The sequence below is a fragment of the Brienomyrus brachyistius genome, chromosome 11, assembly GCF_023856365.1.
Source record: "Brienomyrus brachyistius isolate T26 chromosome 11, BBRACH_0.4, whole genome shotgun sequence".
NCBI lineage: Eukaryota > Metazoa > Chordata > Actinopteri > Osteoglossiformes > Mormyridae > Brienomyrus > Brienomyrus brachyistius.
In genome coordinates, this window is record NC_064543.1 from 14,855,810 (window position 1) to 14,880,061 (window position 24,252).

The window sequence follows — 24,252 nt, forward strand, 5'->3', positions numbered from 1 at the left end:
TTGCCCATGAGGCCTGTTTATTGGACAACTGGTGGTTGTACAGTCTTGCTGTAAAAGACACAGATGTTTATCATTGTGTGTAATAAACATGCTCAGCTTCAAGGGTCATTGGTGCTTCGGTGGGTGAGTCTATCTCTAATAGCAGTGCCTTGGTGTGGGTAGTGTGCTCCCCTCCAAGGTATTATTTGTGTGAAAGCCTTTGTATTTGCCTAATTATTTTAATTTTCAATATTCTTGATAATTTCAAAATGTTTACATACTTTGTAATAGAAGATATTTTACAGATATTGTAGAAGATATACTTCCTCAAGCAGATTTATTTACTCATCAATAGGACTCGAACAGATTGTATCTTAGATCACAATAGTTCATTAGCACAGTTTATTTTAAATCTCAAGCATGGACATACAGCTTTAAAAAATTATACTTTTTCTATTTATATCAGAAAGTACAACTTTATTGCACATTTCAGCATATTTAATACCTTATTATTAACGCGATATTGTCCTTGATTAAAAAACAAGCAGTTTTGCCACAAAGAAAATAAGCTTGTATAGATTCTGTTCACTAAAGGCCATGTATGTGTGTTTGTCCTGCAGCATTTCTCAGAGCAAATGGAGGAGTTCTCCAACGAGCTCTTCAGCAGCTTCTTTGATGACCATCTGCTGTCAGAGAGGAATCCTCTACTGGACATGGAGCTGGACCCTTCCAACCCTGCCATCCAGGAAGAGCACAGCTACTCCCTCAGTGGAGACTCAGCCCCTCAGAGCCCCACCATGCCCATCCAGATGGATAAAGGTACAGGAGAGTGAGACGACCAAAGTGTTCCTTCATTCCAGGATCAGCCCTTCATGTTTGTCTCATTTATAAAGCATCTGGTTGGTTAAATGGTTAAAGGCACATGCTGAATGGTTCAGCGGAAAAGCACTGTGTTAAGTGGCCAGGTTGTCAGATGACTGGCAGGCAGTAAGAGCCCCGTCTACCTGTGAGTTTCCAGGGAGACCTGGTCCTCTCTTTCTCTCAATCTCTCTTGTACTGATGGGCCAAGCTCCTGGGGTATAGGTGCAAAATGAACACACCTGCCAGGTGGGCAGCCAGAATACACACACACACACACACACACACACACACACAGACCTATACTCTTTGTGGAGACCATCCATTCATTTCTAAGGGCAAAACCCTAATCCAAACAACTTAACCCATACTCAGCCCTAACCTTAACCATAATTAACCAAAAAAAGTCTTTTACCATTTTTAGTTTTTTGATTGCAGTTACAGATATAAACTTGAATTGTGGGGACTGTGAAATGGTCCCCACAATGACACAATTACAGGATTTGATCCCCACAATGGACCATGCACAGACACACACAGACACACACACACACACACACACACACACATACATTTAAATGAAGGCCAGGAGCTCCTGAATTGTTTCCTGAGAGGGCAGAAACTCGTTAATAAAAAAATGAAATGGTTGTGATATGACTTGGACGCCTGTAGCAGTGGAAAGATGGAAAAATTGGAAATAAGCCCAGAATGAGGTGACTGGGGTAAAGATTTTTGGTTTGCATTACAGTCAAGCTGATTCAACAGTGAGGACATAGTATGTGACCTGGAATTCAGAATTTTATTAGCGTACAAAAGTATGCTTAGATATTTTAGTGCAATGCACTATTCAGGTCTTGATGGTCCACCTGGCCATTTTCCTCCTAGCTTTCATTTGGGATTTTAGGAATTTCTCTTCTGTGCAGTTAAGTGTGTGTTATTCTGTCTGGTGATGTATTTATATGTAATTGAATGTGCATTTGTATACATGTACGTATTCGTTTTTATGTAGCTATGGAGGTCTGGCAGTCTGTGTTCACATATTGCCTATGTCCCAGCGTATTTGGAAGAATAAATCCCAGACTGTGATTGGATGGTATACACATGGCACTTTGCACCTCCTTAATGGCCTTTAGTCACATGACAATGGTGGTGAGCACAGACACTTGATGCTTTATTGTTCTGGTGTGTAGATCAAACCAACATTTCCTCTTCCCACCCGAGCTTAATGAGCTCCTTCCTGGCACATTGTGAGCCAATGAGCCAAGCCGTGCATAATGATTCACATGAGAGCCCCCTGAAATGGAAAACCAGTCTTACGTGGACAGGAACATTAAAAGCCCAGTAACTGTATGTATTCTTGTATATGAACTGCTGTCTGGAGGTGGCACAGTGTCATGGTGGTTAGCAGTGTTGCCTCACACCTGTTGGATCAGGGTTTAGGTTTCCACCCTGGCTCCATGTGTGTGGAGTTTCTGTGTTTTCCCTGTGTTGCCGTAGCGTTTCCTCTCGGTACTCTGGTTTCATCCCAGCAGTTAAAAAAACATACCGATGTTAACTGGAGTTACCAAGTTGCCCATAGGTAGGTAGGCATGCGTGCTTGTGAACGGATAGTGTGTGACTGTGCCCTGTGATGGGTTGGTGCTCCATCCTGGGTTATTCCCTGCCTTGGACTGGTAGCCCCTGGGAGAGGCTCTACCCCAACCCTGAATAGGGCGAGTGATTAAAATGGATGGATGCAGATTTTTCATGGTCCTACTGTACAAGAACAGGTGCTTTTGAAATATAGCATTGCTTTATGCAAAGTCATAATTATGCTAGATTAATAGCTACAATGTCTCACTGTACAGTTGTATGCATATTACCACAAATAATTTATAGTATGTCTTAACTTATAGTTATGGCTGTTTTACCCTCTAGTCAATAAATGCTAAATATCTACCATGGAAAATACGTTAAACCATACAGTATAATGTAATTATATGATTCAACGTACAATGGATAAAACTGATTTAAAACAAACAGGACAAATTAAGGAAGTCTATAATGCAGATCTAAGATTGAAGATTTTAAAGAACCTCCTAATAATTATATAAAAAAATCTATATACGCGACCCAGTAGGATAAGCGGGTTGGAAAATGGATGGATGGATGGATCTATATACAGCACGAACTCCACATTATCTGTAGATAGAATCCCTTCTCCAGTGGGATTTTCTTTCTGTATGTTGCCTGCAGGTGTCCTCAATCATTCTAGTACCTACTAAAAACATACACAGCAACTTGTACTTTAAAGTAAGCTCAGTTGTTAACAGAATGTGACAAACACACTCTTTCAGCACCACACACTGCTCGTCTGCTTAACTGACCCACCGCTGACGTCCCTTATGTGATGCGTGTATTCATATTCAACCTGTCCTGCTCAGGGTTGCCGTGGGGCCTGCTACACTGTCCCAGGTGGCACAGGGCACAAGACAGGGGGAGACCCTGTTCAGGATGCCAGTGCATCACAGGGCTGTAACTGCATGTCTTTGGACTGTGAGAGGAAACTGGAATAGATAGAGGAGCCCCACACTAATAGAAGCAAATATGCAAACTTCACACATGGAGAGTAGAGGTGGGATTCAAACCCACATCCATGGAAGTGTGAGACAACAATGGCACCCGCTAACCTTCCACGCCACTCTGTCATGATTTATGGAGTCTGCCAGCTACTCAGAATGGCTAAAAATGGAGGATTTTAATAGCCATTTATAAAAGATAATTACCACAATGGTTCACTTATTGTAATGCAAAACTGTCTCTCACAGTGTCATCTATCAAGCATTTACCATTATGGGGAATGGACCTCCATCTAATGGCCTTGTGAACTGTGCTTAATCTCCTGCTATCATTTTGCACTGTTTAATGGTCGCAGCTTATCTGCGATTCAGCTGGATGTAGCTCCATATATGGTTTTTGCAGCACTCAGAGTTAGCATTGATTCTAAAAAGACCGCACTGACAAAACGGGTGCTACATCTCCAGTGATGTAGTTCACATTTACCTGATTGGTTGAGTGAAGATCACTTTCTGACCTTTTGAAACGCTACTCTCTTTCTGTCTCTCTGTTTATTGAGCTATGAACCTGTTCCCATGGGAACCAGAGCTAGCCTCCAGCACCAGTAAACTGGATGTAATCTTTGGGCCTAGGAAGCCGTGTTTGGCGGTACCGATAACACCTGTATAGTCGCATTTGACATTTTCAGTCCAGTTTATTAAATTAAGCAGCTGGTCATAAACAAGTGGCATTTTATTGAGGTTTTAATCTGCAGAATAGCAAGTCTGAGTCTCTGGCCAATCGGTAATGTACACTATAAACCCACCATCTTAAGCTTGCTTTGTGTGAGCACTGAAAGAGATTGATTTTGAGCCGCACTCTGTCTTTAATACGCTATAATTCGCAGTGGAGTGCATGGACAGACCTCAGCAGGAATGGAATGTACATTGGGCCCATAATCACCTTTCTGCTGGAGACCACCCACCTCACCCTAGCACCCCTGGGGGGCTGCATTGGCATTGAAACCTGTTTTTCATTAACACCAGGTACTTTACAACCAACTGTGCCCCTTTTACAAGCACCTGAAATCTTTTATCGATTCGGTCACGCTGAAACACACAAACATGGATGAAAAGGCAGGTAGCCTACGGTAATCCCTGGGTACGCACTGGAGTGCTGACTTTTCAAAGCTCTCCTCCACACCGGCCCTGGGCTTGCTGTGTGTCACCAGCAGGGGGCGGTGTTGATGGGCAGGCTTCCTGTACGGGGTGACTGACGGCAGTGCTGGATCACGCTGCTTCACATAAGCCGGCTGGGGGATAATGACAGTTCTGGTACATTGAGCTTCACAGTGTCCTTCACAGCAGCTTCTGAATCACAGCTGCTACTTTGCTGCCTAAAAATTGTGTCTTCAGCACACAGTGTTGTTACTCAGGCCTGTCGTCTCGGGGGGGGGGGGGGGGGGTGGGGGGGGGGGGTAGGGAAATTGTCCTAGGTCTGGGTCCAGGAAAGGGTTCAGGTGGGAGGTGTTCCCTGGCATGGGGGCCCAGCTGAAGTAATTTTGTCCTGGGCTCAGGATTGGCAGGTCTGGTGTTACTTCCACTCAGCAAACAGGAAACTCGCAGTCCTACAAGCAGGGGTGTAACTACAATCTATAGGCCCCCTTATAAGACGTGTCGCTGGTCCCCAAAATTACGTATAATGTTATATATAGATGGGCCCCTGTGAAGTGTAGGGCCCCTCGAATCTGCCAGGGTATCCAAGCCCCTACTGTGCCCCCTACTGGCAGCAGAGGGATACTTTCGCCTGCCTCTCCTCCTGGGCCGCTGCTCACTTTGTCTCGCCATTGTTCCCCCAGAGTCAGAAGGCCTGTGGTCCCTTGGCCAGAACCTGACAGCTGTTTTGGTGAAACAGGAGCCCAGCCTGCTCACAGAACCGTCCTCTTCCACCGCTCTGGTAGACAGTGCCCCCCACCAACTGAACCTTGCCCTTCCAGCACTGAAGGAGCACAACAACCTGGAGGACATGGTAGAGACTGGAACCGGGGTTGTGCCAACACTATGCCACACTTTGCATTGGAATTCTTGTTTAAGATGCATGCACTTTGTTGTCAGATTTGTAATCTGATTTGTTATTTTGTTGTGTTCTGTAGGGGTCCAGCAAACATATCCTTTTGCCTGCTATTAAAACAGAGCCAAAAGAAGCCAACTCCTCCCTCAACACTACACCAGGTGAGAATGACGTCACTAGCTACAGCTGTCTAGTGAGAGGAAAATAATCACTTCAATGTCCATACAGGGCTCTCAAGTTTCATCAAAAGTTTGGAGTGAGATTACATCTGTTGGGGGAGGAGCCTGTGTCTCACGGTCAATGCGCGAGACTTGAGGGCCCTGCATACTGCATTCATCAGATCTTGCTCTTCCACTTCCACCTTTTCTGGACTGCAGCTATGGGCACATCCGTGTAATAACGTCCTGGCAGCGGGATCACATGTAGTTTGGAATTTACCCGGAAACAACAAATGCTATTTTCTGATAGGCTGGTAGATGGGTATTACTGTAACTCTGTATAACTCGGGACAGCTATGAACTCAGTGGAAAACTCCACTCCTTATGCCTGCGCCTCGTCCGTTAATTCTATATAACGGGAGACCCTGGTGGCCGTGATCCCTCACGTCTCAGGTGAGAAATGCAAGGTGTGGCGTGTGAGCGTGTGAACTGGTCTAGATGCCTGTGTCACACGGTCAATGCGTGAGACTTACGAGCCCTGTACATATTGAAAAATAACTGTGAAACGAAACATTTCCATGTATTTCAGGTTGCATTGCTAACTTTAATTTAGCATTTAGCCACTTAGCAAACTAATTGTCTCGTAAACGTGTTTTTCTGCCCCTTTTGTAGCGGGCCTGTGACCCAGCTGGGTATATTCCCATCCCGCTTTACTGGCTCCTACTCTACTAGGTCTTTGTGTGCCCGTGGAGTCCACTGTTTATATAAGACCTTTTATTTTGGCTCAAATGTGGCATCATAAGGTACAATTACCGCCTATTGGCGCACAGCTAAACACTTGCTTTTTTAGTCTCTGTTTTCCATTAACACATTTATTACCAACGTACTTCACCTCATACACACCACCGACGGGCCCAGTTTTCATTCAAGCCAAACCTGAATGAAAAGAGGATATTTTAAAATATGCCGTGTAAAATATTAAGCTGTGTGAATTTACTGTGTGTGTGCAAACGTAGGGCAAAACATGTTCGGAAACGGTCTGGGGTTAAAATGAAACATCAACATGACTCGGCCATACTCTTCATCAGTTTTTCATCATCATCAAACAATAAAGCATTGATAAAGGGTAACATTTTACTTGACAGGTGCACAAATAATATAGTATTATACTATTACTTATGTATTAATTAATCACAAACTAAGTCTTAGTTACATGCTAATCTCATGTTAATTCATCATTAATGAACTGGAATCCATGTTTTATCTCGAGCAGTTACTATATTTGTTACTGTATCTGTTAATTCTGTAAACCTTTGTGAACTACTGAAGGAACAAATTTTGAATAACGCAGATATCATCTTAAATACTGATCTCATATTTGTTCACCATTAATGAATCAGGATGCATCTTTCATCCCAAGCAATTACTATATTTGTTACTATATCTGTTGATTGTGTAAACTTTTGTCAGCTACTGAAGGAACAAGTCATGAATAACACAAGTGAAATACTGCTCTCATATGTTTGTTCATCATTAATGAATCTTGATGTATCTTTTATCTCAAGTAGCAACTCTATTTACTCATAATTTGTGCATAATTTGTATTTCAGTAGTAACTGAGTTATTATTAAGTATTTGTGCCCCGTCGAGTAAAGTGTTACCCTTAGAAATCTTAAAGCCGATTGAATTACAGAAGTATACTTGGTCCCTAGAAATCCTGAATGTAAGTGATGATTAGAGAAGCACTGACCTGAAATGTCTGTCTGAAAACAACTGCACCTGTGCTGTTACGATAGAGAAAAGAATCAAAGGAGTGGAATAACTGATTTATGACTTCAGGTAGCAGATGTGCATGGAGGTGCTGGAGTTCACTACTGTACCCTAGCAACAGTACGTGTGATCTGTGTGTTACCCCCAAGACCCCAGTCCTGAACCAACATACTTTCTGATCCAGTACAGATTTCACGCTTTCGATAAAGGACTAATTGTTTGTGGCTGTGATACGTCTGGCTTTCACAAAAAAAAAATCAGCATCCTCCAACTCAACCCCAGTTCTTCCAGCAAAAACAAAGTGAAACTTCTCGGCACTATGGGCCGGAGCCAAGCTAAACACACGGGTCGTTCCAGAACTCCAGGACTGGCTGGCTGACTTGGCAGGGTCCTGGGGGTCGGACGGGGTGGGGGGCAAAAGGACGGAAGGAATGGTTTGGCATCACTAGGAATACTCCTTAGGAATGAAGGAAATCACTTTGCCTTTAATGCAATTCAAGGTGTATGGCTACAGGAGCCGAGATTACACTTCCAGCGCTAATTACCTGGAACTGCAATTTGTCTTTATTTGATGTAGCTTAATTTGGAAATTGCCATTTTATTTCTGAGTGTGCTGTCAGCAGGTTGTTAGTTTAGGCCAGAAAGCAGCCAGCATGACTGATACCTCTTTTTTATTGTTAACGTTGAGTAATGAGATTCTGCTGCTGTAGAATGCGACAGCATCCCTGCGCTCCCAGCCTGCCAGGTGCAGAGGTGTGTGTCGGGTTCGCTGGCACTCACGGCTCATCCCCCCCCCCCACAGACGAGCGGCTGCAGCTCCCGCCCACCCCACCGAGCAGCCATGGCAGCGACAGTGACGGATCGCAGAGCCCCCACTCCCTGCCTCCCCCCAGCCCAGCACGCCAGCCCACCCGCACCTCCGCGGCAATCTCCACCTCGCCTCTCCTCACTGCTCCACATGTGAGTACTCCTCCACACCAGCAGAGGACGCTGTAGTCAGAGGACATATGCTTTTTAGTTTCCAGTATTAATCCATCAGGAAGCTGCACTACTGTCTTCACCATAACCCATGATACTTGACCTGAACAGCTGCAGTATAATATACAGTTATAAAAATGTCTAACAATTGTTGCCTTGGAAAAAAAGTGGCAGATAAATGCAATTTTTCATCAAACTTTTGCTTGTATGTAGGTATGTGGTAAAGTCTGTGTGTAGTTATAGATTTAAGCCCTAACCCTACATCTGCTGCTAATATATTCCATTATCTGTGCTGGATGGATAGATGCTGTACTGTGCAGTACATATCCATCGTGCCTTTCGGTCTGTTGATGATTATTCCTTTGTCAGTCATGTTCTGCACATTGATATTTTTTAAGGACTCTGCTATCTGGTCTTTTTTCAGGATCCATCTACTGTGTCTAGTTTGTGGCCGACCTTGAAACAGCTGTGAAACATCTTTAAAACAGCTGTTTCGTTTTGTTTGTTTTTGACGAGCCACCAAACCGAATGTCTACATGGTTCTGTAATGGAGAAGTTACTCATTCTGAATTGCTTGAACTTCCTTGATGAAAGGAACAAGACAATCAGTGCTATTACACATCCCAACCTTCACATGTGCCTGAAATCTCAACTTAGACCAGGAGATTTCTGCAGAGCGTTCTCCTTTTGCACCCCTGCCTGAAGCCCTCTCCTAACCTATGGGCCACATTCTAGCTTCTGATCAGATGCAAGTGTCTGGTGATTGCGGTGTTACAGGTTTTTGGCTCTCTTCTATTCAGAAGCTGCAGGGAACATCGGGGCCCCTGATGTTGACAGAGGAGGAGAAGCGAACCTTGATCGCTGAGGGCTACCCTGTGCCCAACAAGTTGCCGCTGACTAAGACAGAGGAGAAGGCACTCAAGAGGGTCCGCAGGAAGATCAAAAACAAGGTGCGTCTTTCTCACTATACATTTCCTTGTATTTCTGGTGACTGTGCATCAGAAGTGAGCAAGGGGACACAATCCTCACAAGCATGTCACAGTTATGGACTAACTAGCTTCCATTTGACGGGGCACGTTATTAATTTGAGGGTAATACAGGGGAGGAACAGATATCTCCTATATGAAAAAATAGCAAGAGCTGAGTAGTAGAGAATAGAGGAACTGCAAATAAGTGTCAGTCCTTTTAAATATACAGGGATAATCATTTTTAATAGATTATAAAACCAATGGGGCATAAATTTGTCCTTCTTATAAATCTCATTTAATTTTATAACCGTCGCATTTCTCAATATGCAGATCTCAGCACAGGAGAGCCGCAGGAAGAAGAAGGAGTATGTGGAATGTCTGGAGAAGAAGTAAGATAGACACTGCCAATTCACTCCTGCAGGAGAAACCTCCATCCATGACAGCACTAAAGGCTAATGACTAACTCATCATAATCAATCACTATATTCATTACAGGATTGGTTTTTTAAAAAATTATTTACGTCTTTTCTTCTCATAATTATGGATATTCTTTGAAGACTTTGCCTCAGCAGGCTTATATTGTTAAACCATTGTGAAAAATCATCCGGGTATTGAATGTGTTTTGCACTGTTCAGTGACCCCTGTATAAAAGAAGCAGATCATGCACTGCTGCCCTGTATCACCGGTCATCATTAGGTTATTTTTTATATTTAAATTGAACCTCAATGCAAACTAGAAGTTTAAATCAGTTAGGACTCACTTGTTGCTGTGGACAGCGTTCAATAATTTGACTCCATGAAGCTGCACTTTGTACACCATGGAAATCCAAAATGGCAGCAGGTTATACTAGATGTACACAGCAAATGACGTGTCACGCATCAGCACTCACGCACGTGAACTTCTGCCCCGCAGGGTAGAAACGTACACTTCTGAAAATAACGAGTTGTGGAAGAAGGTGGAGACGCTGGAGAGTGCTAACAGGTGGGATGCCAGCGTTTATGGCTGAGCTGGGCAGCTTCCTAGTATTGTTTGTCATCATGCAAGCTTTTGGTGACTTTATTTTGTAAAATGAAATTTTTTAATGGATAAATTCCGCCTGTATTGTTAATATCATATTAATTAATATATGTATTACAGTTCCTTAGTAGCGCATTGTACTAACAATTCAAAAATCATGGGTTCAATTACCAGGGAGCACATTAATAATACATGTATAATATGTTTTTAATGTTAATATAAAAAGTAGAGGTCTCCTAATGACCATTTAAAACAATAACACTGTAGTGCTATCACAGAAACTCTGAGGCATTGGCTTGGTTTGGCTGAGTTGGTACTCAGATAACAATAGAATTATTTAAACTGGCAGTGCAAAGTGTTTATAAAAGTCCCTGTGTTATATACTGAAAGTGACAGAGGTCTGACCGATGTGCTTTCATAGTTTGACAGGAAGAATCAATCAATCTGGTTGGATAGAGGAGAAGAGATATCTACTATTTCATTTAAAATAAAACTAGTGCTCCAGTATTGGTATTTATGCCAGACATCTTCCGACTAAGGACAAACACTCATACAATGTACCTGAAAAACTACATTTTTTATTATCTTAGTATATGCTGACGATGGCTACATTTACCTGAATAGAGGTTTAGCACCCTCTAGTGGTCAGATGTGCAGTCATGAAAAATGCATTTGAAAATGAAACCAAATGATTTACATTTAAATCTGTCTCCCTGTCAGCCTTTACTTTTTACCTAAACCACAATTCCGATTTAAGATCTTCTGCATGTCTGTCAATAGCATTTTGACTTTGACTTAGTGTTTGAGTGACTGCATTTGAAATACTTATACTTTAATGCTCGGCAAGAATTAATAAGGGATTATTTATATTCTTCTTATTCCTGAATCCTCAATATGTCCTGTGGGATCTGTATTGTTCGTCTGAGAACAGTAGATGTAGTTCATAGACGGGGGTCATATATGCTATGTAACATCTCTCTTCTCAGGTCTCTCCTCCAGCAATTGCAGAAGCTCCAGACTTTGGTGGCAGGAAAAGTCCCCCAGTTCTGCAAGATGGCCTCCACCCAGACGGGGACCTGCCTCATGGTGCATATCACCGTCGTCATCATTCTGCCGCCGCCACCGTTTTACGCCAACGAGCTGCATCGACGTCCGTGGGCACCGACGCATCACCCCTGCAACACATTCCACTTGAATTGCATTCATACGGCCAATTCTGATTTGGAGATTCATGGGCTTTCGTGGGAAAATGCACGAGCGGAAAATAGCAATATCTCTCAGAGCAGCGCCCTGGCCAGTGGTGCCGTTGAGTGCACATCCATTAGTGTGTCTACTGGTGTAAAGGCAGAAGCAGCATTCAATTTATAACACTGAATGGTGGCTCTCTGTGCGCATTGAGGGTGTAGCGTGGCTATGGGTTCTGCCTGTGATGGATAGCAGAGCCTTTGACAATCAGCCCTGGAGCCAGTGGTTCATATAACTGGAAGGCCAGGGTGTGATTGCAGAAGATATGGATTCTTGGGTTTGGGGAAAAGCACCCCCAGGGCACTCAGTAAAGCTGCCTGGCTAGAGGAACAACCTGCAAACATGGTCCTATGTAGTTTGCTCCTTGTTGGTCCAGAATTAAGCTTTAAATACAAATTCTTAAGGCAGCAAATTGCCTTTGCCTGGAACCCTACTGAGGGATTATGGGAGTAAGAGGCCTGGAACCTAACTGAGGAATTATGGGAGTAAGAGGCCTGGAACCTTACTGAGGAATTATGGGAGTAAGAGGCTTGGAATCTTACTGAGGAAATATGGGAGTATGAGATACAATAATTTTGGTGTGATCTACTCATTAGGGCTTTGAAGCAGTTCTTTGCATTTAAAAAGATTTTTCAATTGTTGATTTACTATAATCCCCATAATCCTGACAAGGGTAATTGTTTAGATCAGGGCTCAGCACCACAGCGAATGCTGATGGACAATTTGAGCAAAATGTAATTTTTACCACAGATGTGGTATTTAAAAACGTAGCCTATATAGTCATTTTTCTTTTGCTACAGACATGTTCAGGCTTTGCCATGGACACATTTGCCCATGATCCCTGGTGTAAATGAACTATGGGTAGATATCCCTCCATCCTACTGGGTCGCGGGGGGGTCCGGAGCCCATCCCGGAAGCAATGGGCATGAGGCGGGGAATAACCCAGGATGGGGGGCCAGCCCATCGCATATGGGTAGATGTGTTGAATATATTTGAAAGGATGGAAATTTTTTGTTGGTTTGGATCTAACCCTTTTGTCTTACACTCTCAGCACTGGAAAGGTTCAGCACCTCACACTTATGTCCTTTGGATCACTCTGCTAGGTGGTGCTGCTGTGCTTCGTCTTGGTGCTCGGCTCCTTCATGCCAGGGCTGTCCGAGGTGTCCTCCATGTCCCAAATGGTGAAGTCTTCACCCCTGCCTCCAGCAGACATCTACACAGCCAGCCACAGTATGTTCACTGTGCTGATTTACTGCATCTGGATTCTGTATATGTCTAGTCATTATCCCTCGTGAGTAATTGCAGTGAATTAATTTATTAATGCAGTGTTTTCCAACCCGGTCCTCAGGGACCCACAGATGTTACATGTTTTTGCTCCCTCCCAGCTCCCTGCCAGATAGTTCAAATTCTGCTCCCTGAGGACCAGACTGGGAAGGACTGCTATAATGCATTTAGCCCATCAAAGATCTAGTGACCTTGCTGCTTAATTATTATTATTAATTGTGTTGTACAGAACCGTTTACACACAGCAAGATTTTTTCCCATAAATACTGTAAGAAAGATAAGAGTCTTGGATGAATAATACATGGAGAACTGTATCTAATCGAAGTACTAAGCACTTAGGAGGTTTATCTAAACATTATGAGGGCAATATCTGGTTTAGGACACTATGCTCATGATCAGAAGGTTGCTGGTTCAAATCCTGTCCTTGGCATAGTGATATTGCCTTTGGGTCTTTGAGCAAAGCCCTTAATCTTCAGGGATTGGCTAACCCTACTTTATGGCTTTGGAGTGTCTCCGAAATAAATAAATGTAACACACAGAGTGCACCAGAGCAACGGTATGTATGCTGTGCCGCAGTCCGTTCCCGCAGCCTCCTCTTCTACGACGAGGCTTCTCCGCTGGAGGAGCCCTACAGCGGCTTCCTGAAGATGGAGGACGCCAGCGAGTGGGACGCCGCCTCCCGCAGCTTTACCAAGGAGCAGCCAGCAGCCATTCCTCACGGAGAGCATGAAACCAGCAAGTACCTGGACAAGGTCCACACGGATCTGGTGGATCTGAACAGGACGGGGACCAACTTCCTCGGTGATAAAGAAGAGTACCATGAAAGGTGAGGTGTGTCAAGGGGGCAATGAATTATATTGTGCATATGATACATGTGTAAAGCTATTTCTCTGGGCAGTTAAAAACACAATTGAACATTAGAACATATGCAAATTAAGAGGAACATAATAGAAACTAATAATTTCTTCTGTTCTCCAAAAACATGTTTAGTCGGCCGGTTAGAAGAACACTGCTTCAGTTCCCAACTCTCAGCCATTCCATGCATCTGTCACCACCAGCTCACTTAATTCATCAATTTAATTAGTTTACATAAGTCAATCATGTATTGATTAGCCAATCCTGTTCTGCTAGTGGTTGAATCAAAAATACATGGGTGTGTTGGATGGGGGCTGCAGATACTTCAGGAGAGGTTTTGAAATGGCTAAGGTGAAAGAATTTACATTATAGTTCTTCACTACCATGAAAATCATTTAAACGTCGTTTTCTTTGCTTAAGACCTTTTCACAGTATTGCCTATGTACAATTACAACGACCTGTATTACAAAACTTCAGCAATGCAATAGTTCCTTGGTTTGTTTTGTGAATGTACTATGGAAACCATCACAACATACGCCAAAGTGACTGTCCAACATTAAGGCATTTTATACAATTAAAAGGGTTTAGGAAATAAGGAAATTTATGATCTTTTGACCAGTGATTTTTAAGGTACTTATGATTAGGGTTAGTAGAACCAGGAAGTCTATACATTAAAATATGCATCTCTGCCTTGTTTTGTTCTGAATCCAAACACATGTATAGGCAGGAGCTGTTTTGAAAGATCAGCTTCTTTGCTCACAACCGGTCAAACTACCTTGCTTATTTTGTTTTTTATAATCCACGCAGTGGAAATAAAGCTTTTTGGCTGCTGAAACAGCAGTAAATGACTGTTTGATAATTGTGCGTTTCAAATTAAGGAAATATGAAGTGCATCTGAACTATGTTTCTGTTGTCAGTAAAATTTAATACTGATGTACAGAAAGTAAAATGTCCATACGTCTGTGTATAGTAAACTGCTTGGACAGACTTAGATTTTTTAGCACTTTTATGGCTTTATTTTTTCCATATATATTATTTTCCTTAAAGGCCTGATGGTTGCTTGTGTCATTGTGATTAACCCTAACTCTAACCCTAAACCTAACCCTAAATCTAATCCTAATCCTAACCCTATGCCTAACCCTAACCCTAAACCTAACCCTAGAAGGCTCCTCACACGTGAGCAAATCTGAAAGCATTTATACTATTGAACACATTCCTGCAGGAGTAGGCAACACACACTATGCTACTGAAAGAAACAGAATAGACCCTTGGACAGCATGATTACAGGAACTGCTGAATTTAAGTCTTCAACCGATGGCTCCTGTCTTTGCCCAAGTGGGTGGAGTTTGCCGGGAGTTTTTTCTTAGCCGTTTCTTCCCCTTATGATGTGCGCCTGCTCTCCGGAACATTATTTGAGTCCCTGGATTCAGATGGGTGGATGAACCAAGTACTTTTGCTATTAGACTTAGGTTATGAACTCTGAGCCTCGTTCTGGGCCGGTGCTGTCAGAGAACGAGCAGGTGGAATCGGCAGCGCTGGAAGTCTGGAGGACTCTCTGGTCATTGGTGGTAATGCAGTGTCAGAATACTGCAGGGCAACGTGCCCATGTCGTTTTTGGCCCTCTGGCTCAGCACCTGCTCTCTCCTGCTTATTGTCCACAGAAAGGCCAAACCCACTGGCAGCACAGAGTATTTCTAGCCCAAAGGGCTGGAGCTGCCACTCCTGTGCAGTTTCCCACAGACTCGTGACCCTCAGTGGATGTCTCCAGCTCCACAGCGCCCCCTTGTGTGCATCCATACCCCTGCCTTGTACCTTCAGAGCACCACCCAGATTGCCATGCAGATGAGAGACAAAGAGGAAGTGTGAATGGGCAGTCAGCGTCACCACAAGCATGGATATCACTCTGAATAAAGCGTCACATTCTCTCGGGTTTTTCTTGGTGATGGGGAGTGAAAGCATGAGCAGCACAAGCTGTGCTCTGTGAGATTTGTGTAAGTTTGTGGGGGGGTGGGTGGAGCACTTTAATTATTTTTGCCAACTCTAAAATTGTGCAATCACCCATATAATTTTGTAATTTATTGAAGGATTTCTCAAGGGTGAATATTATATTAGGATATTTTCAAATTGTTTCAGATACCAGCATATTTAGACGGCAGTATTTCTAAGTCATGCTCTGAGTTCAGTCTGTACCCTCTTACACAATCAGAAATGTTTTATTGTTTTTAATTATATTTTCTTTGTTAATCCAAATGGCTCGTTGTAAAGAGTGAGTGTGCGTGAATTATCTTAAATACAATCTGGGTATTAAAGTATCCTGTTAATGTTAATGGTCTATGTGTGTGGGTGCATGTGTCCGTGTGCGTGTGTGTCCGTGTGTCTGTGTGTCTGCGTCCGTGTGCGTGTGTCTGCAAATATACAGCTTCTGATACATGCTACCACGGAATTTCTAACATTTGCCTTTGAAAATTAAGATGTTTTGTTTACACTGTTTTATCGTAACTGTTAGACAGTTTTCTACCTTATTTCATTATTTCTGTATTAAGAAAGTTTTGCATGGGAAGCAAGAAACAAAATTAATAAAATTAATATAAACTGACAATAACTGAAAGAGTGAAAAGCTGGATGACATATATATTTTATTTCAGACGAATGTTTCAGATAAGACTTTCCAAAACAATAGTGTTTCTGAACCACCTGGTTTTGGTTTTTGTTTTTAATCATTTTTTTTTTTAATAAAACATTGAAATGTATATATTCTACTAGCGTTTTGGAAATAGTATATTCGTCATTGTGTTAAAACAAGTCCACAATTAAGCCTATAGAGGCACTGGGTGGCAGGCAGTTGTATAATGGAAAGGGGGGAGTCAGACTGAACTCCGGAAAGGGAGCACCAAGTGGATGGTTGAGCAAACTCCCAGGAAGAGGCCGAAACGGGCAGGTGTCAAGGCTCAAAGACGGGGGTGCCTCACCGATTGAAATGCAGAACCGTGTGCTAATGCATCTGCCGTTCACTGTCAGGCACCCCTCCTGGACAGAACAAGTAGTACAGCCCACCGAAGCTCCAGTAAATAACTGTCACAGCAGCTGTTGTCCAGTGCAGATGCAAATCTCCCTGTAACCCACAGCTATAGCAGGCCTGAGTCTCTGAACAGGTCATTATGCATATAAGCAGTATATATTAAAAAAAGGAACCGGTAACTTGCAAAGCTTATAAAAATCCCTTTAAGAGCCAGATATCTCCTTTGCTAATGATTCGACCCCGAACCTATTTGCTTAAATGTGGACGACCCTCAAAGTGGATACAGTAACACTGGAATTTATCAGTATCTGCTCTCATGAAAACCGTCTGAACATTTCCCGCAGTGTATGTAACCATAGTTTGCCTGTGCTGTGTAATAGCCTTCCCGTTTGTATTTGCATTTGTAAATATGAGTAGTGAAACTGTGCACTGTGTAAAAAAGGAAGATATTTTTATATCAGAATTATTATATTCATTCGCCGTCTCTGGATATTGTGTGTTCTGTACATGAATTGGTTTCCCATGATTCACACAAAGCAGCAGATTCACTAAAAGTGAGATATGGAGTGCTGGGGTTCTGTAAATTATAAAGATAACTGAGTGCACCACCGAAACTGTTTATTCCGTCTTTCATTTTTAATACTGTATTTCTGTCCTATCCTGTAGTTAGCATGAAAGCAATTAAAAATGCATCAGCAAATTTGTCTCTGCTTGGATTATTGTTTGCTTCCCGCTATATTTTTTTTTCATCCATGGCAAAATGTATTATTTGCAGTATAACATGTAAGGCTTTTGTTAATTTAATTATTGAAGCGGATTTAAGCTCTAGAGGCAGCATGGTGCTGCAGCGGTTAGCACTGTCACCTCACCCCTCTGGGACACGGGTTTACGTCTCCGCCAGGTGTGTGGGGTTTGCATTGTCACCCCATGTCGTCGTGGGGTTTTCCTCTGGCTACTCCGATTTTCTCCCCACGGTCTAAGAACTTGCTGAGGCTGACTGGAGTTGCCAAACTGTCCACAGGATTGCTCGAGTGCGTGGATGATGTGTGAGTGTGTCTTGTGATAGGTTGTGCGCCACCCTTGGTTGTTCCCTGTCTCATGCCTGTAGCCTCCGTGACTCTGGAACCGCCGCAACCTTAAACAGGACAAGCGGTTACAGAAAATGGAGGAATGGATTTAAGATCTCATGCATATTACATGTATGGCAGATATTATACGGCACTATGCAGTCAGTGTAACCTTTCTCTGTTTCATAACTCATACTTTACAAATCAGTAACTGGAGAGGGATATCCTAACCCTACCTCTAATCCTAACTCTAGTCATGTGACCTTATATTTGTTTGCAAACCAATAAAAGCAAGGTGTCCAAAGAGACCAATACATATAATTAAAGTAATTTGATTTTTGGGGATTTACAGTATCATGTGAATTAAATTAATTTAGCTAGAAAATTGAGGATATTTTATTGCCTGTTTTAACACCAGAAAGATTTTAAGGAAAAAAAACATTTCGTTATAATGTGTTGGAATCCAAAATTTCTATTTACTAAGAGCATTAAAGCCTATTGTCTGCACTGATTAGTGTCAAAAGAAATGAAGGTCTCGGTTGTTTATTTCATGAGTATTGAAAGGCGTTTACTTCTGACAGATTTAAAAATGTTCCTGAGCTATAATTACTAGTACTGTTCTGTAGGTGAATAATCTCCTGTGCTGTTACCTTGACTGCACTCATGAATCACCTTGATTTTATTGAAGGGATGTTGCATTGAAAGCTTTTAATACTGAACAGGCTGGATTGATAGAAATTGCATGCGAGGCATGATGTCTGCACTCTTCCTGTTGTGAACACAGCCTTTTTGACTGAATGAATGTCACGACCTAAGCCAGGTCCTTCACTCCCACGACGAGGTTCCTGCATGAGCGTGTATCTGCTACAGCATGTGCTGCATGGATGCCGTGTTCTCAGGTTGGCCAAATCGACATGAGAACATTGGGACATACGAACATAAGAAAGCAACAAATAACTCCAGCCCAAAGATCCTGAACGGTGACATCATATCCTGCATTCCTTGGTGACAGGTTTGCTCTGCATAGCCTGCTGGCATCTACCCGTCGCTGTCGCCATTCCAAAGATTATCTTCTTCTGTTGCAGCCCAAAATATGTACACTGGCACACATTCAAAGGATAAAGACTTTCTCTGGCCCAGTTCTTTCAAGAACCTTTTATAGGTGGATTTACGGTACGGCTGCAAAATCTTACTTATTTGCACACACTTATGACAATTTCTACTTTTGCTTGACATCATTATGAATGAAACAATGAAATGAAGTTAAGAATCTGAAAAGACATTTGGAAAAGTGTGATTTTGAATGCTGTGGCCTGCAGAGTAATCAAATGACTGTTGGGCTTTCAACCCCCCCCCCCCCCCCCCAAAAAAAAAAATAGGCTGCGGGGGTACCAGATATATCGCTGACCTTTAACTCTCACCTTTAATATGTTTGTGTCTCATACAGAGAGCAAGACGGGATATGTGAAAAATCAAAGACCTCTTATGTGCAGTTGAAGCCAAAATTTGACGTACAGCAAATCGCTGGATTCATGTGGGATGTGCTGGGGATACCTGAGCATAAATGAGTGAAAATACCTCCCAGGTGTCCGTTTTCAATTATAACTTCAGAAAAAAACATTGAGTCCCTCCACAAGTCTGGTCCCTCCAATTTCAGCAATTTCCAAACAACAGCCGGTACCACAAGCATCTGTACAAACAGATATATGTAAATATCGTTGTCAAGGGAAGACATGGTCACCGCATCATTCAGGAAGAAGGCCTAGATGAATTACAAATGACGGCCCAAATGATCATACTTTGCTTTGTTGGTCCAACAGAATGACAGCAAAGGAATTGGTGAAGGAGTTTGGAGAGTCAGGTACGAAAGTAACTACATCCCCAAGTCAATGCCGAAAGGCAGCCGTTCAAGGAGAAAACCTGCCTTCCTACACTGACATAAGAAGGGCAGACTAAAATCTCCAGGTGATCACCAGAAGCTACCGTTTGGGAGGAGTGGTAGGATGAAACTAAAATTGAACAGACTGGCCATAATGATTGTGGCTATTTATGGAGGAAGAAGGACGAGGCTTTTAACGCAAAGAACTTCATCCCGAGAGTGAAGTATGGGGGTGGCAGCATCATGCTCTGGGGGTGCGTTGCCAGTAAAAGGACTGGTGCACTGGATGGCATCCTGAGGATGGAATATTGTCTAAAAATTGTCTAAAGCAACACCTTAAGACAACAGCCAAAAATTTGGTCGCAACTTTATTATTCGGCAGGACACTGAAGCCAAGTTGTAACAAAACGGCTTAGATAGAGCATAATGTTGCAGTACCCACCATGAAGCCCTGATCGGAAGCACGCAGTTTTTTGTGGACTGGGCTTGTTGCAGCAGGGATGCATCCAGCCCAAGTGGACTTACACAAATCCTGTCAGGAGGAATTGGCAAACATTCACACATATTCTGAGAAGCTTGCAGAAGGCTTCGCTAAGCATTTGATTCAAGTTAAAGCAATAAAAAGGCAATGTCACCAAATACTAACAAAGTGCATGTAAACCTTTGCATTGCTTAACATCAGCCTATTACATCAAAGAAATTAAGGCAATTCCAACCAATCACGTTAGCCTTTTATGAACTGAGCCTACGTACAACAAATATTCTGCAAAGTTGGTTGAGTCAGCTGGACGCATAAAATGCTAATGATTTGTGTAATAGATAGGGGCTCCCTCGTAGGAAACTTGAAGTTTTGGTGAAAAAAGTGGCAGCTCAGCAGCCCCTGCACCTTTCAAAAATGGAGATATTGTGGATAAACAAGGAAAAATGTAGGTGGTGTAGCAGTACTTTTTGCAGTTTACAATTTTACAAAAACGGAAATACTGCAAACTTTGCTATTTATTTCAAGATTTGAAGCTTTGCTATCCAGTAGACCAGTGTTTCCCGAACCGGTTCTCGCGAACCCTCAGACAGTCCACATTTTTGCTCCCTCCAGTAGGGAACTGGCAGGGAGCAAAAACATGGACCGTCTGTGGGTCCGGGAGAACTGGATTGGGAAACACTGCAGTAGATCATACAGAATGCAAGTGCTTACAGTCACAAAACCAGCAACTGGGATTTCACTTTCGAGCTGAAGAAATACGGGACATATCATAAAAACCTAATAGGTGACAACCACCATCAATGTGAAACCCGTTCTCTTGAATAAGCTGCAAGACAGTTAAGGGAGAAAACTCAACAAAAACCATCCTGTTCACGTTTTCTAGTGTTACAACTTATGACAAAAGGTTTATTTATTTATTTGTTTATTTTGTGACGATTAATTAAAATTAGATTTCAGTTTGCAGTCCATTCATTGCATTTTTTATTTTTCAGTTGTAAGCAAAAACAGAGTCTTAAAGTAAAAAAAATAACGACTTGGATTATATATACACATCATATGGACAAAAGTATTGCCACACCTGGCCATTACACCTACAGGAACTTTTATTACATCCCATTCTAAATCCATAGGCATTAATATGGAGTTGTTCCCCCCCTTCGCAACTATAACAGTTGTCACTCCTCTGGAAAGCCTTCCCGCATGTTTTTGACGTGTATCTGTGGGAATTCTGCCCATTCATCCAGAAGAGCATTTGTGACGTCAGGCACTGATGTTATTTAGATGATTATCGATGTCAACTAATACAAAAAAGAAAATAAATGATCACGATAAAGCAATTTTCCATATTTCTCAGACCTAGTGTGGAGTTGTAAAAATATTAGTCTGAAAATTTTTTTAGCCTCTGTATAGGCCTAGGCCTGTGTAAACCTTTGACTTTAACTCTGTATTGGGCGAAAGATCAGATATTGTTAACCAAATTTATCTTTGAATGTTTGACCGTTCTTTCAGATTTGACAGATGAGGCAGTTTCCTTAAGCTTAAGCAATTTATTGAGACAGGACGAAAATATTACAGAAAGATGTTTGCACATGGCCGGCCCACTGTCCGCCTGCCCCCACTGAGGGAAGCAGACAGTTTATCTATGCTCTTCTTACAGACTCCAGGAGCCAGGCAGTCAGATGGCCTTGGTGTGAACGAGTTGGATGAGATACGTAAAGAATATGATGTGAGGAAACAAGAAGCAAGGACAGAACGAAATATGAAAGCTATAAATGAGTGAACTAAATGAAAATAATTAAATAACTGCAAATTAACTAGAGAAATCCATTAAAGGGTCTCTTCAAAATCAGAAAAATGCTATACTTCTTGATTGTCTAGTAGAATTGACCATCTCGAATCATTGAATGCATGGCAGTGATAGAGGCAAACCAATCACTGCCTAATGCAATACGTCCGCATTCCCGACATTTCCTCAAACATCACGTTGTAGAGCAGATGTAATCTGACACCTAGGTGTGAATCAACCCCGTTTTAAGGCGCCATTCAGTGGGACGTTTTCCACGGTAAAGGGTGAGCCTTCGTATAGGCTACATATGGGACGTGTTTGGATTTAGCTTCGGAGGCTGCCAGCATACGAGGTAATGGGAAGACTGGGGGAAAATTCAGAAAATTGTTGATACACATAAAGACAACTGACTTTTAATCGATACATTCACACAGGCGGCTTAGGATTTCAGCAAAAAAAACGTACTTGTAGCTCAATGTACACTAAATGACACACCGCAACATTCTGACATGCATCCAAACAAGTGTGTTATGAAAACAGTCAGATCACAGTAAATAAATTAATGCTTAAAAGGGGACTTGCACAGGTACGTCTCAGGAAACCCCTGTTAATAAAAACATAGTTTGGTATCAAGTTTTGCAGATGAAAATGAATTATATTCAGTCGATTCCAGGCGCTTTTTTCCTAATTTATTTGACAACCATTCAGCGGAGCATATAAATGGTGTTTTACCCGTGATTTACTAGTTAATTACGGATATCGTTTAGAAATCAAGTAGGCGCTTCCAGCACAGGGAATATATCACTTCTAAATGAGTTACTTACGCTAAATGAGCAGACGAGGACCAAACGCCGGACAGGCAGCTTGTCCTGCTGGATTCGCAATAGTTTCCTGCTGACGGTAACAGTCGGATCCCGCTGCGGCTCCTGCCGGTTTGCGCTTCTGCGATCCCGAACGCCAGCGCTGCGCCTTAGTATGAAGGACACACAACAAATGATCTAGTAACAACATAACTTACTGTACACACACAGGATTACTGCAGCTACAAAGCTTGCTTCCAGCTGCGTATATATTTACTGACACCTGCTTCCTTTCAGCGGTCGATGGCTGATGCGGCGACGTGCACCGGGGGCAGCTCAGCCCGATCTGGCCGCGGCTCGAACGGCACCCCGACTATGGCAATGAAGCCGCCGACCTTAGGAGGTCTAGCCGACGACGCCGAGGCGACCGTTCCCGAAGGCGAGGATGGGCAATGTTACAGCCTGGACGAGAGCGACGGAGATCGGTTAGCTGAAGCTGAGAGCCGATCCGAAGAGCCGATTATGACGAGGGAGGAGGACATGCAGATGGAGAGCGAGTTTATGCATCTGAACCTTAGGAAACAGGTGTCTTACAGGTAAGGCACGATTCGCTCGTAATGTGTGGGCACTCATCTCTCCCAAGAACAAGGTTAAAATTAATTGGCCCGTTTTCTGTTGATTGCCCCGAAAGTACTACTAATTAAAATGGTAACAACGACACCCAAGGTATTAAAAATATGTACAGATACTCTATACTGTAACTGCACATATTAATTTTGACCAAAGTTCATATTTATATTTAATACTTTTGTCCTTTTTCTTTTAAGCCATTCTGCATACACTTTAATCGATTGTTTCTTCGTTAAGCCAGCACTGATTAAGGGATTGCAGTTATATCCACTGCTTTTGTTTGTGACAAAGCTTAACGTGATATGTGGCATCTATGCTCACAAGCTACTTATCTACCTGTTAGCTTAATTTGGCTTCCACTCTAAGCAGTCCTCATAAATAATTGACAAGCGGGATGTTTATGCAGACGATAAGCCTTATTGTTCAGGGCACCTGCATCTAGAGTGGCTTTTATATTTAGGGATTAGGGTGATATTCCAAGGTAAAGATTCCCAATACAGAATTTCTGTTGAATGCAGTAAAGCAAATATATATATAAACAAACAGTCAGTGCACGGCCTGTCAAAAAAGGGTTATATTTTTATATTGGTTAGAAATACTAGTCGCTCTTTTAATTAGTAGTATAGCTGTCACTACTTCTGAAACCAACAGATTGTTAATTGAAAGGCCTCCATGAAATCAAATGAAACCTTATTTGGCATTTCCTGTACGTTTGTCTAATTAGATTTTGAGTTTCACAAGGACGGTCGTCAACAAGAACATTACCGCTAGATGCGTTGGAGCATCCAAGCATTTCTTTTTGAACCGGTTCTTTAATGAGAGTTTAACTCGCGCTTCTGAATTTTGTTTTTGTACTGCAGACATACAAGGTCA

At 42.5% G+C, this 24,252-nt stretch overlaps 2 protein-coding genes and 1 long non-coding RNA gene across 7 annotated transcripts in view; 2 read left to right on the forward strand and 1 right to left on the reverse strand.

The window, feature by feature from the left end:
- LOC125704169 (cyclic AMP-responsive element-binding protein 3-like protein 1) overlaps nt 1–17,436 on the forward strand; it is a 31,199-nt gene extending 13,763 nt beyond the window's left edge. Inside the window, exons 2-12 of the mRNA XM_048969520.1 lie at nt 600–798; nt 5,231–5,400; nt 5,525–5,603; nt 8,173–8,330; nt 9,149–9,298; nt 9,647–9,705; nt 10,229–10,297; nt 11,320–11,419; nt 12,682–12,808; nt 13,439–13,688; nt 15,379–17,436. Coding sequence (XP_048825477.1) covers nt 600–798; nt 5,231–5,400; nt 5,525–5,603; nt 8,173–8,330; nt 9,149–9,298; nt 9,647–9,705; nt 10,229–10,297; nt 11,320–11,419; nt 12,682–12,808; nt 13,439–13,688; nt 15,379–15,415 — 1,398 coding nt within the window. The 3' untranslated portion in view covers nt 15,416–17,436. The remainder of the gene's footprint in view (nt 1–599; nt 799–5,230; nt 5,401–5,524; nt 5,604–8,172; nt 8,331–9,148; nt 9,299–9,646; nt 9,706–10,228; nt 10,298–11,319; nt 11,420–12,681; nt 12,809–13,438; nt 13,689–15,378) is intronic.
- Nucleotides 17,437–20,037: 2,601 nt separating this feature from the next.
- On the reverse strand, nt 20,038–23,161 carry LOC125751425 (uncharacterized). The gene is made up of 3 exons (XR_007400613.1): nt 23,033–23,161; nt 22,774–22,918; nt 20,038–22,553 (listed from the first exon to the last, which is right to left on the reverse strand). It is a non-coding gene; the product is annotated as an uncharacterized LOC125751425 (long non-coding RNA).
- The window catches only part of LOC125751423 (diacylglycerol kinase zeta-like), an 89,556-nt gene continuing 87,504 nt past the window's right edge, over nt 22,201–24,252 (forward strand). For 3 of the 5 annotated variants that reach the window (XM_049030196.1, XM_049030199.1, XM_049030200.1), the window contains exon 1: nt 23,047–23,345. In XM_049030196.1, the coding sequence (XP_048886153.1) occupies nt 23,053–23,345 (293 nt within the window). In that variant the 5' untranslated portion in view covers nt 23,047–23,052. Of the gene's footprint in view, nt 22,302–23,026; nt 23,346–24,252 lie in introns of those variants that run through there. The other 2 variants (XM_049030194.1, XM_049030195.1) reach the window with 2 other exon arrangements.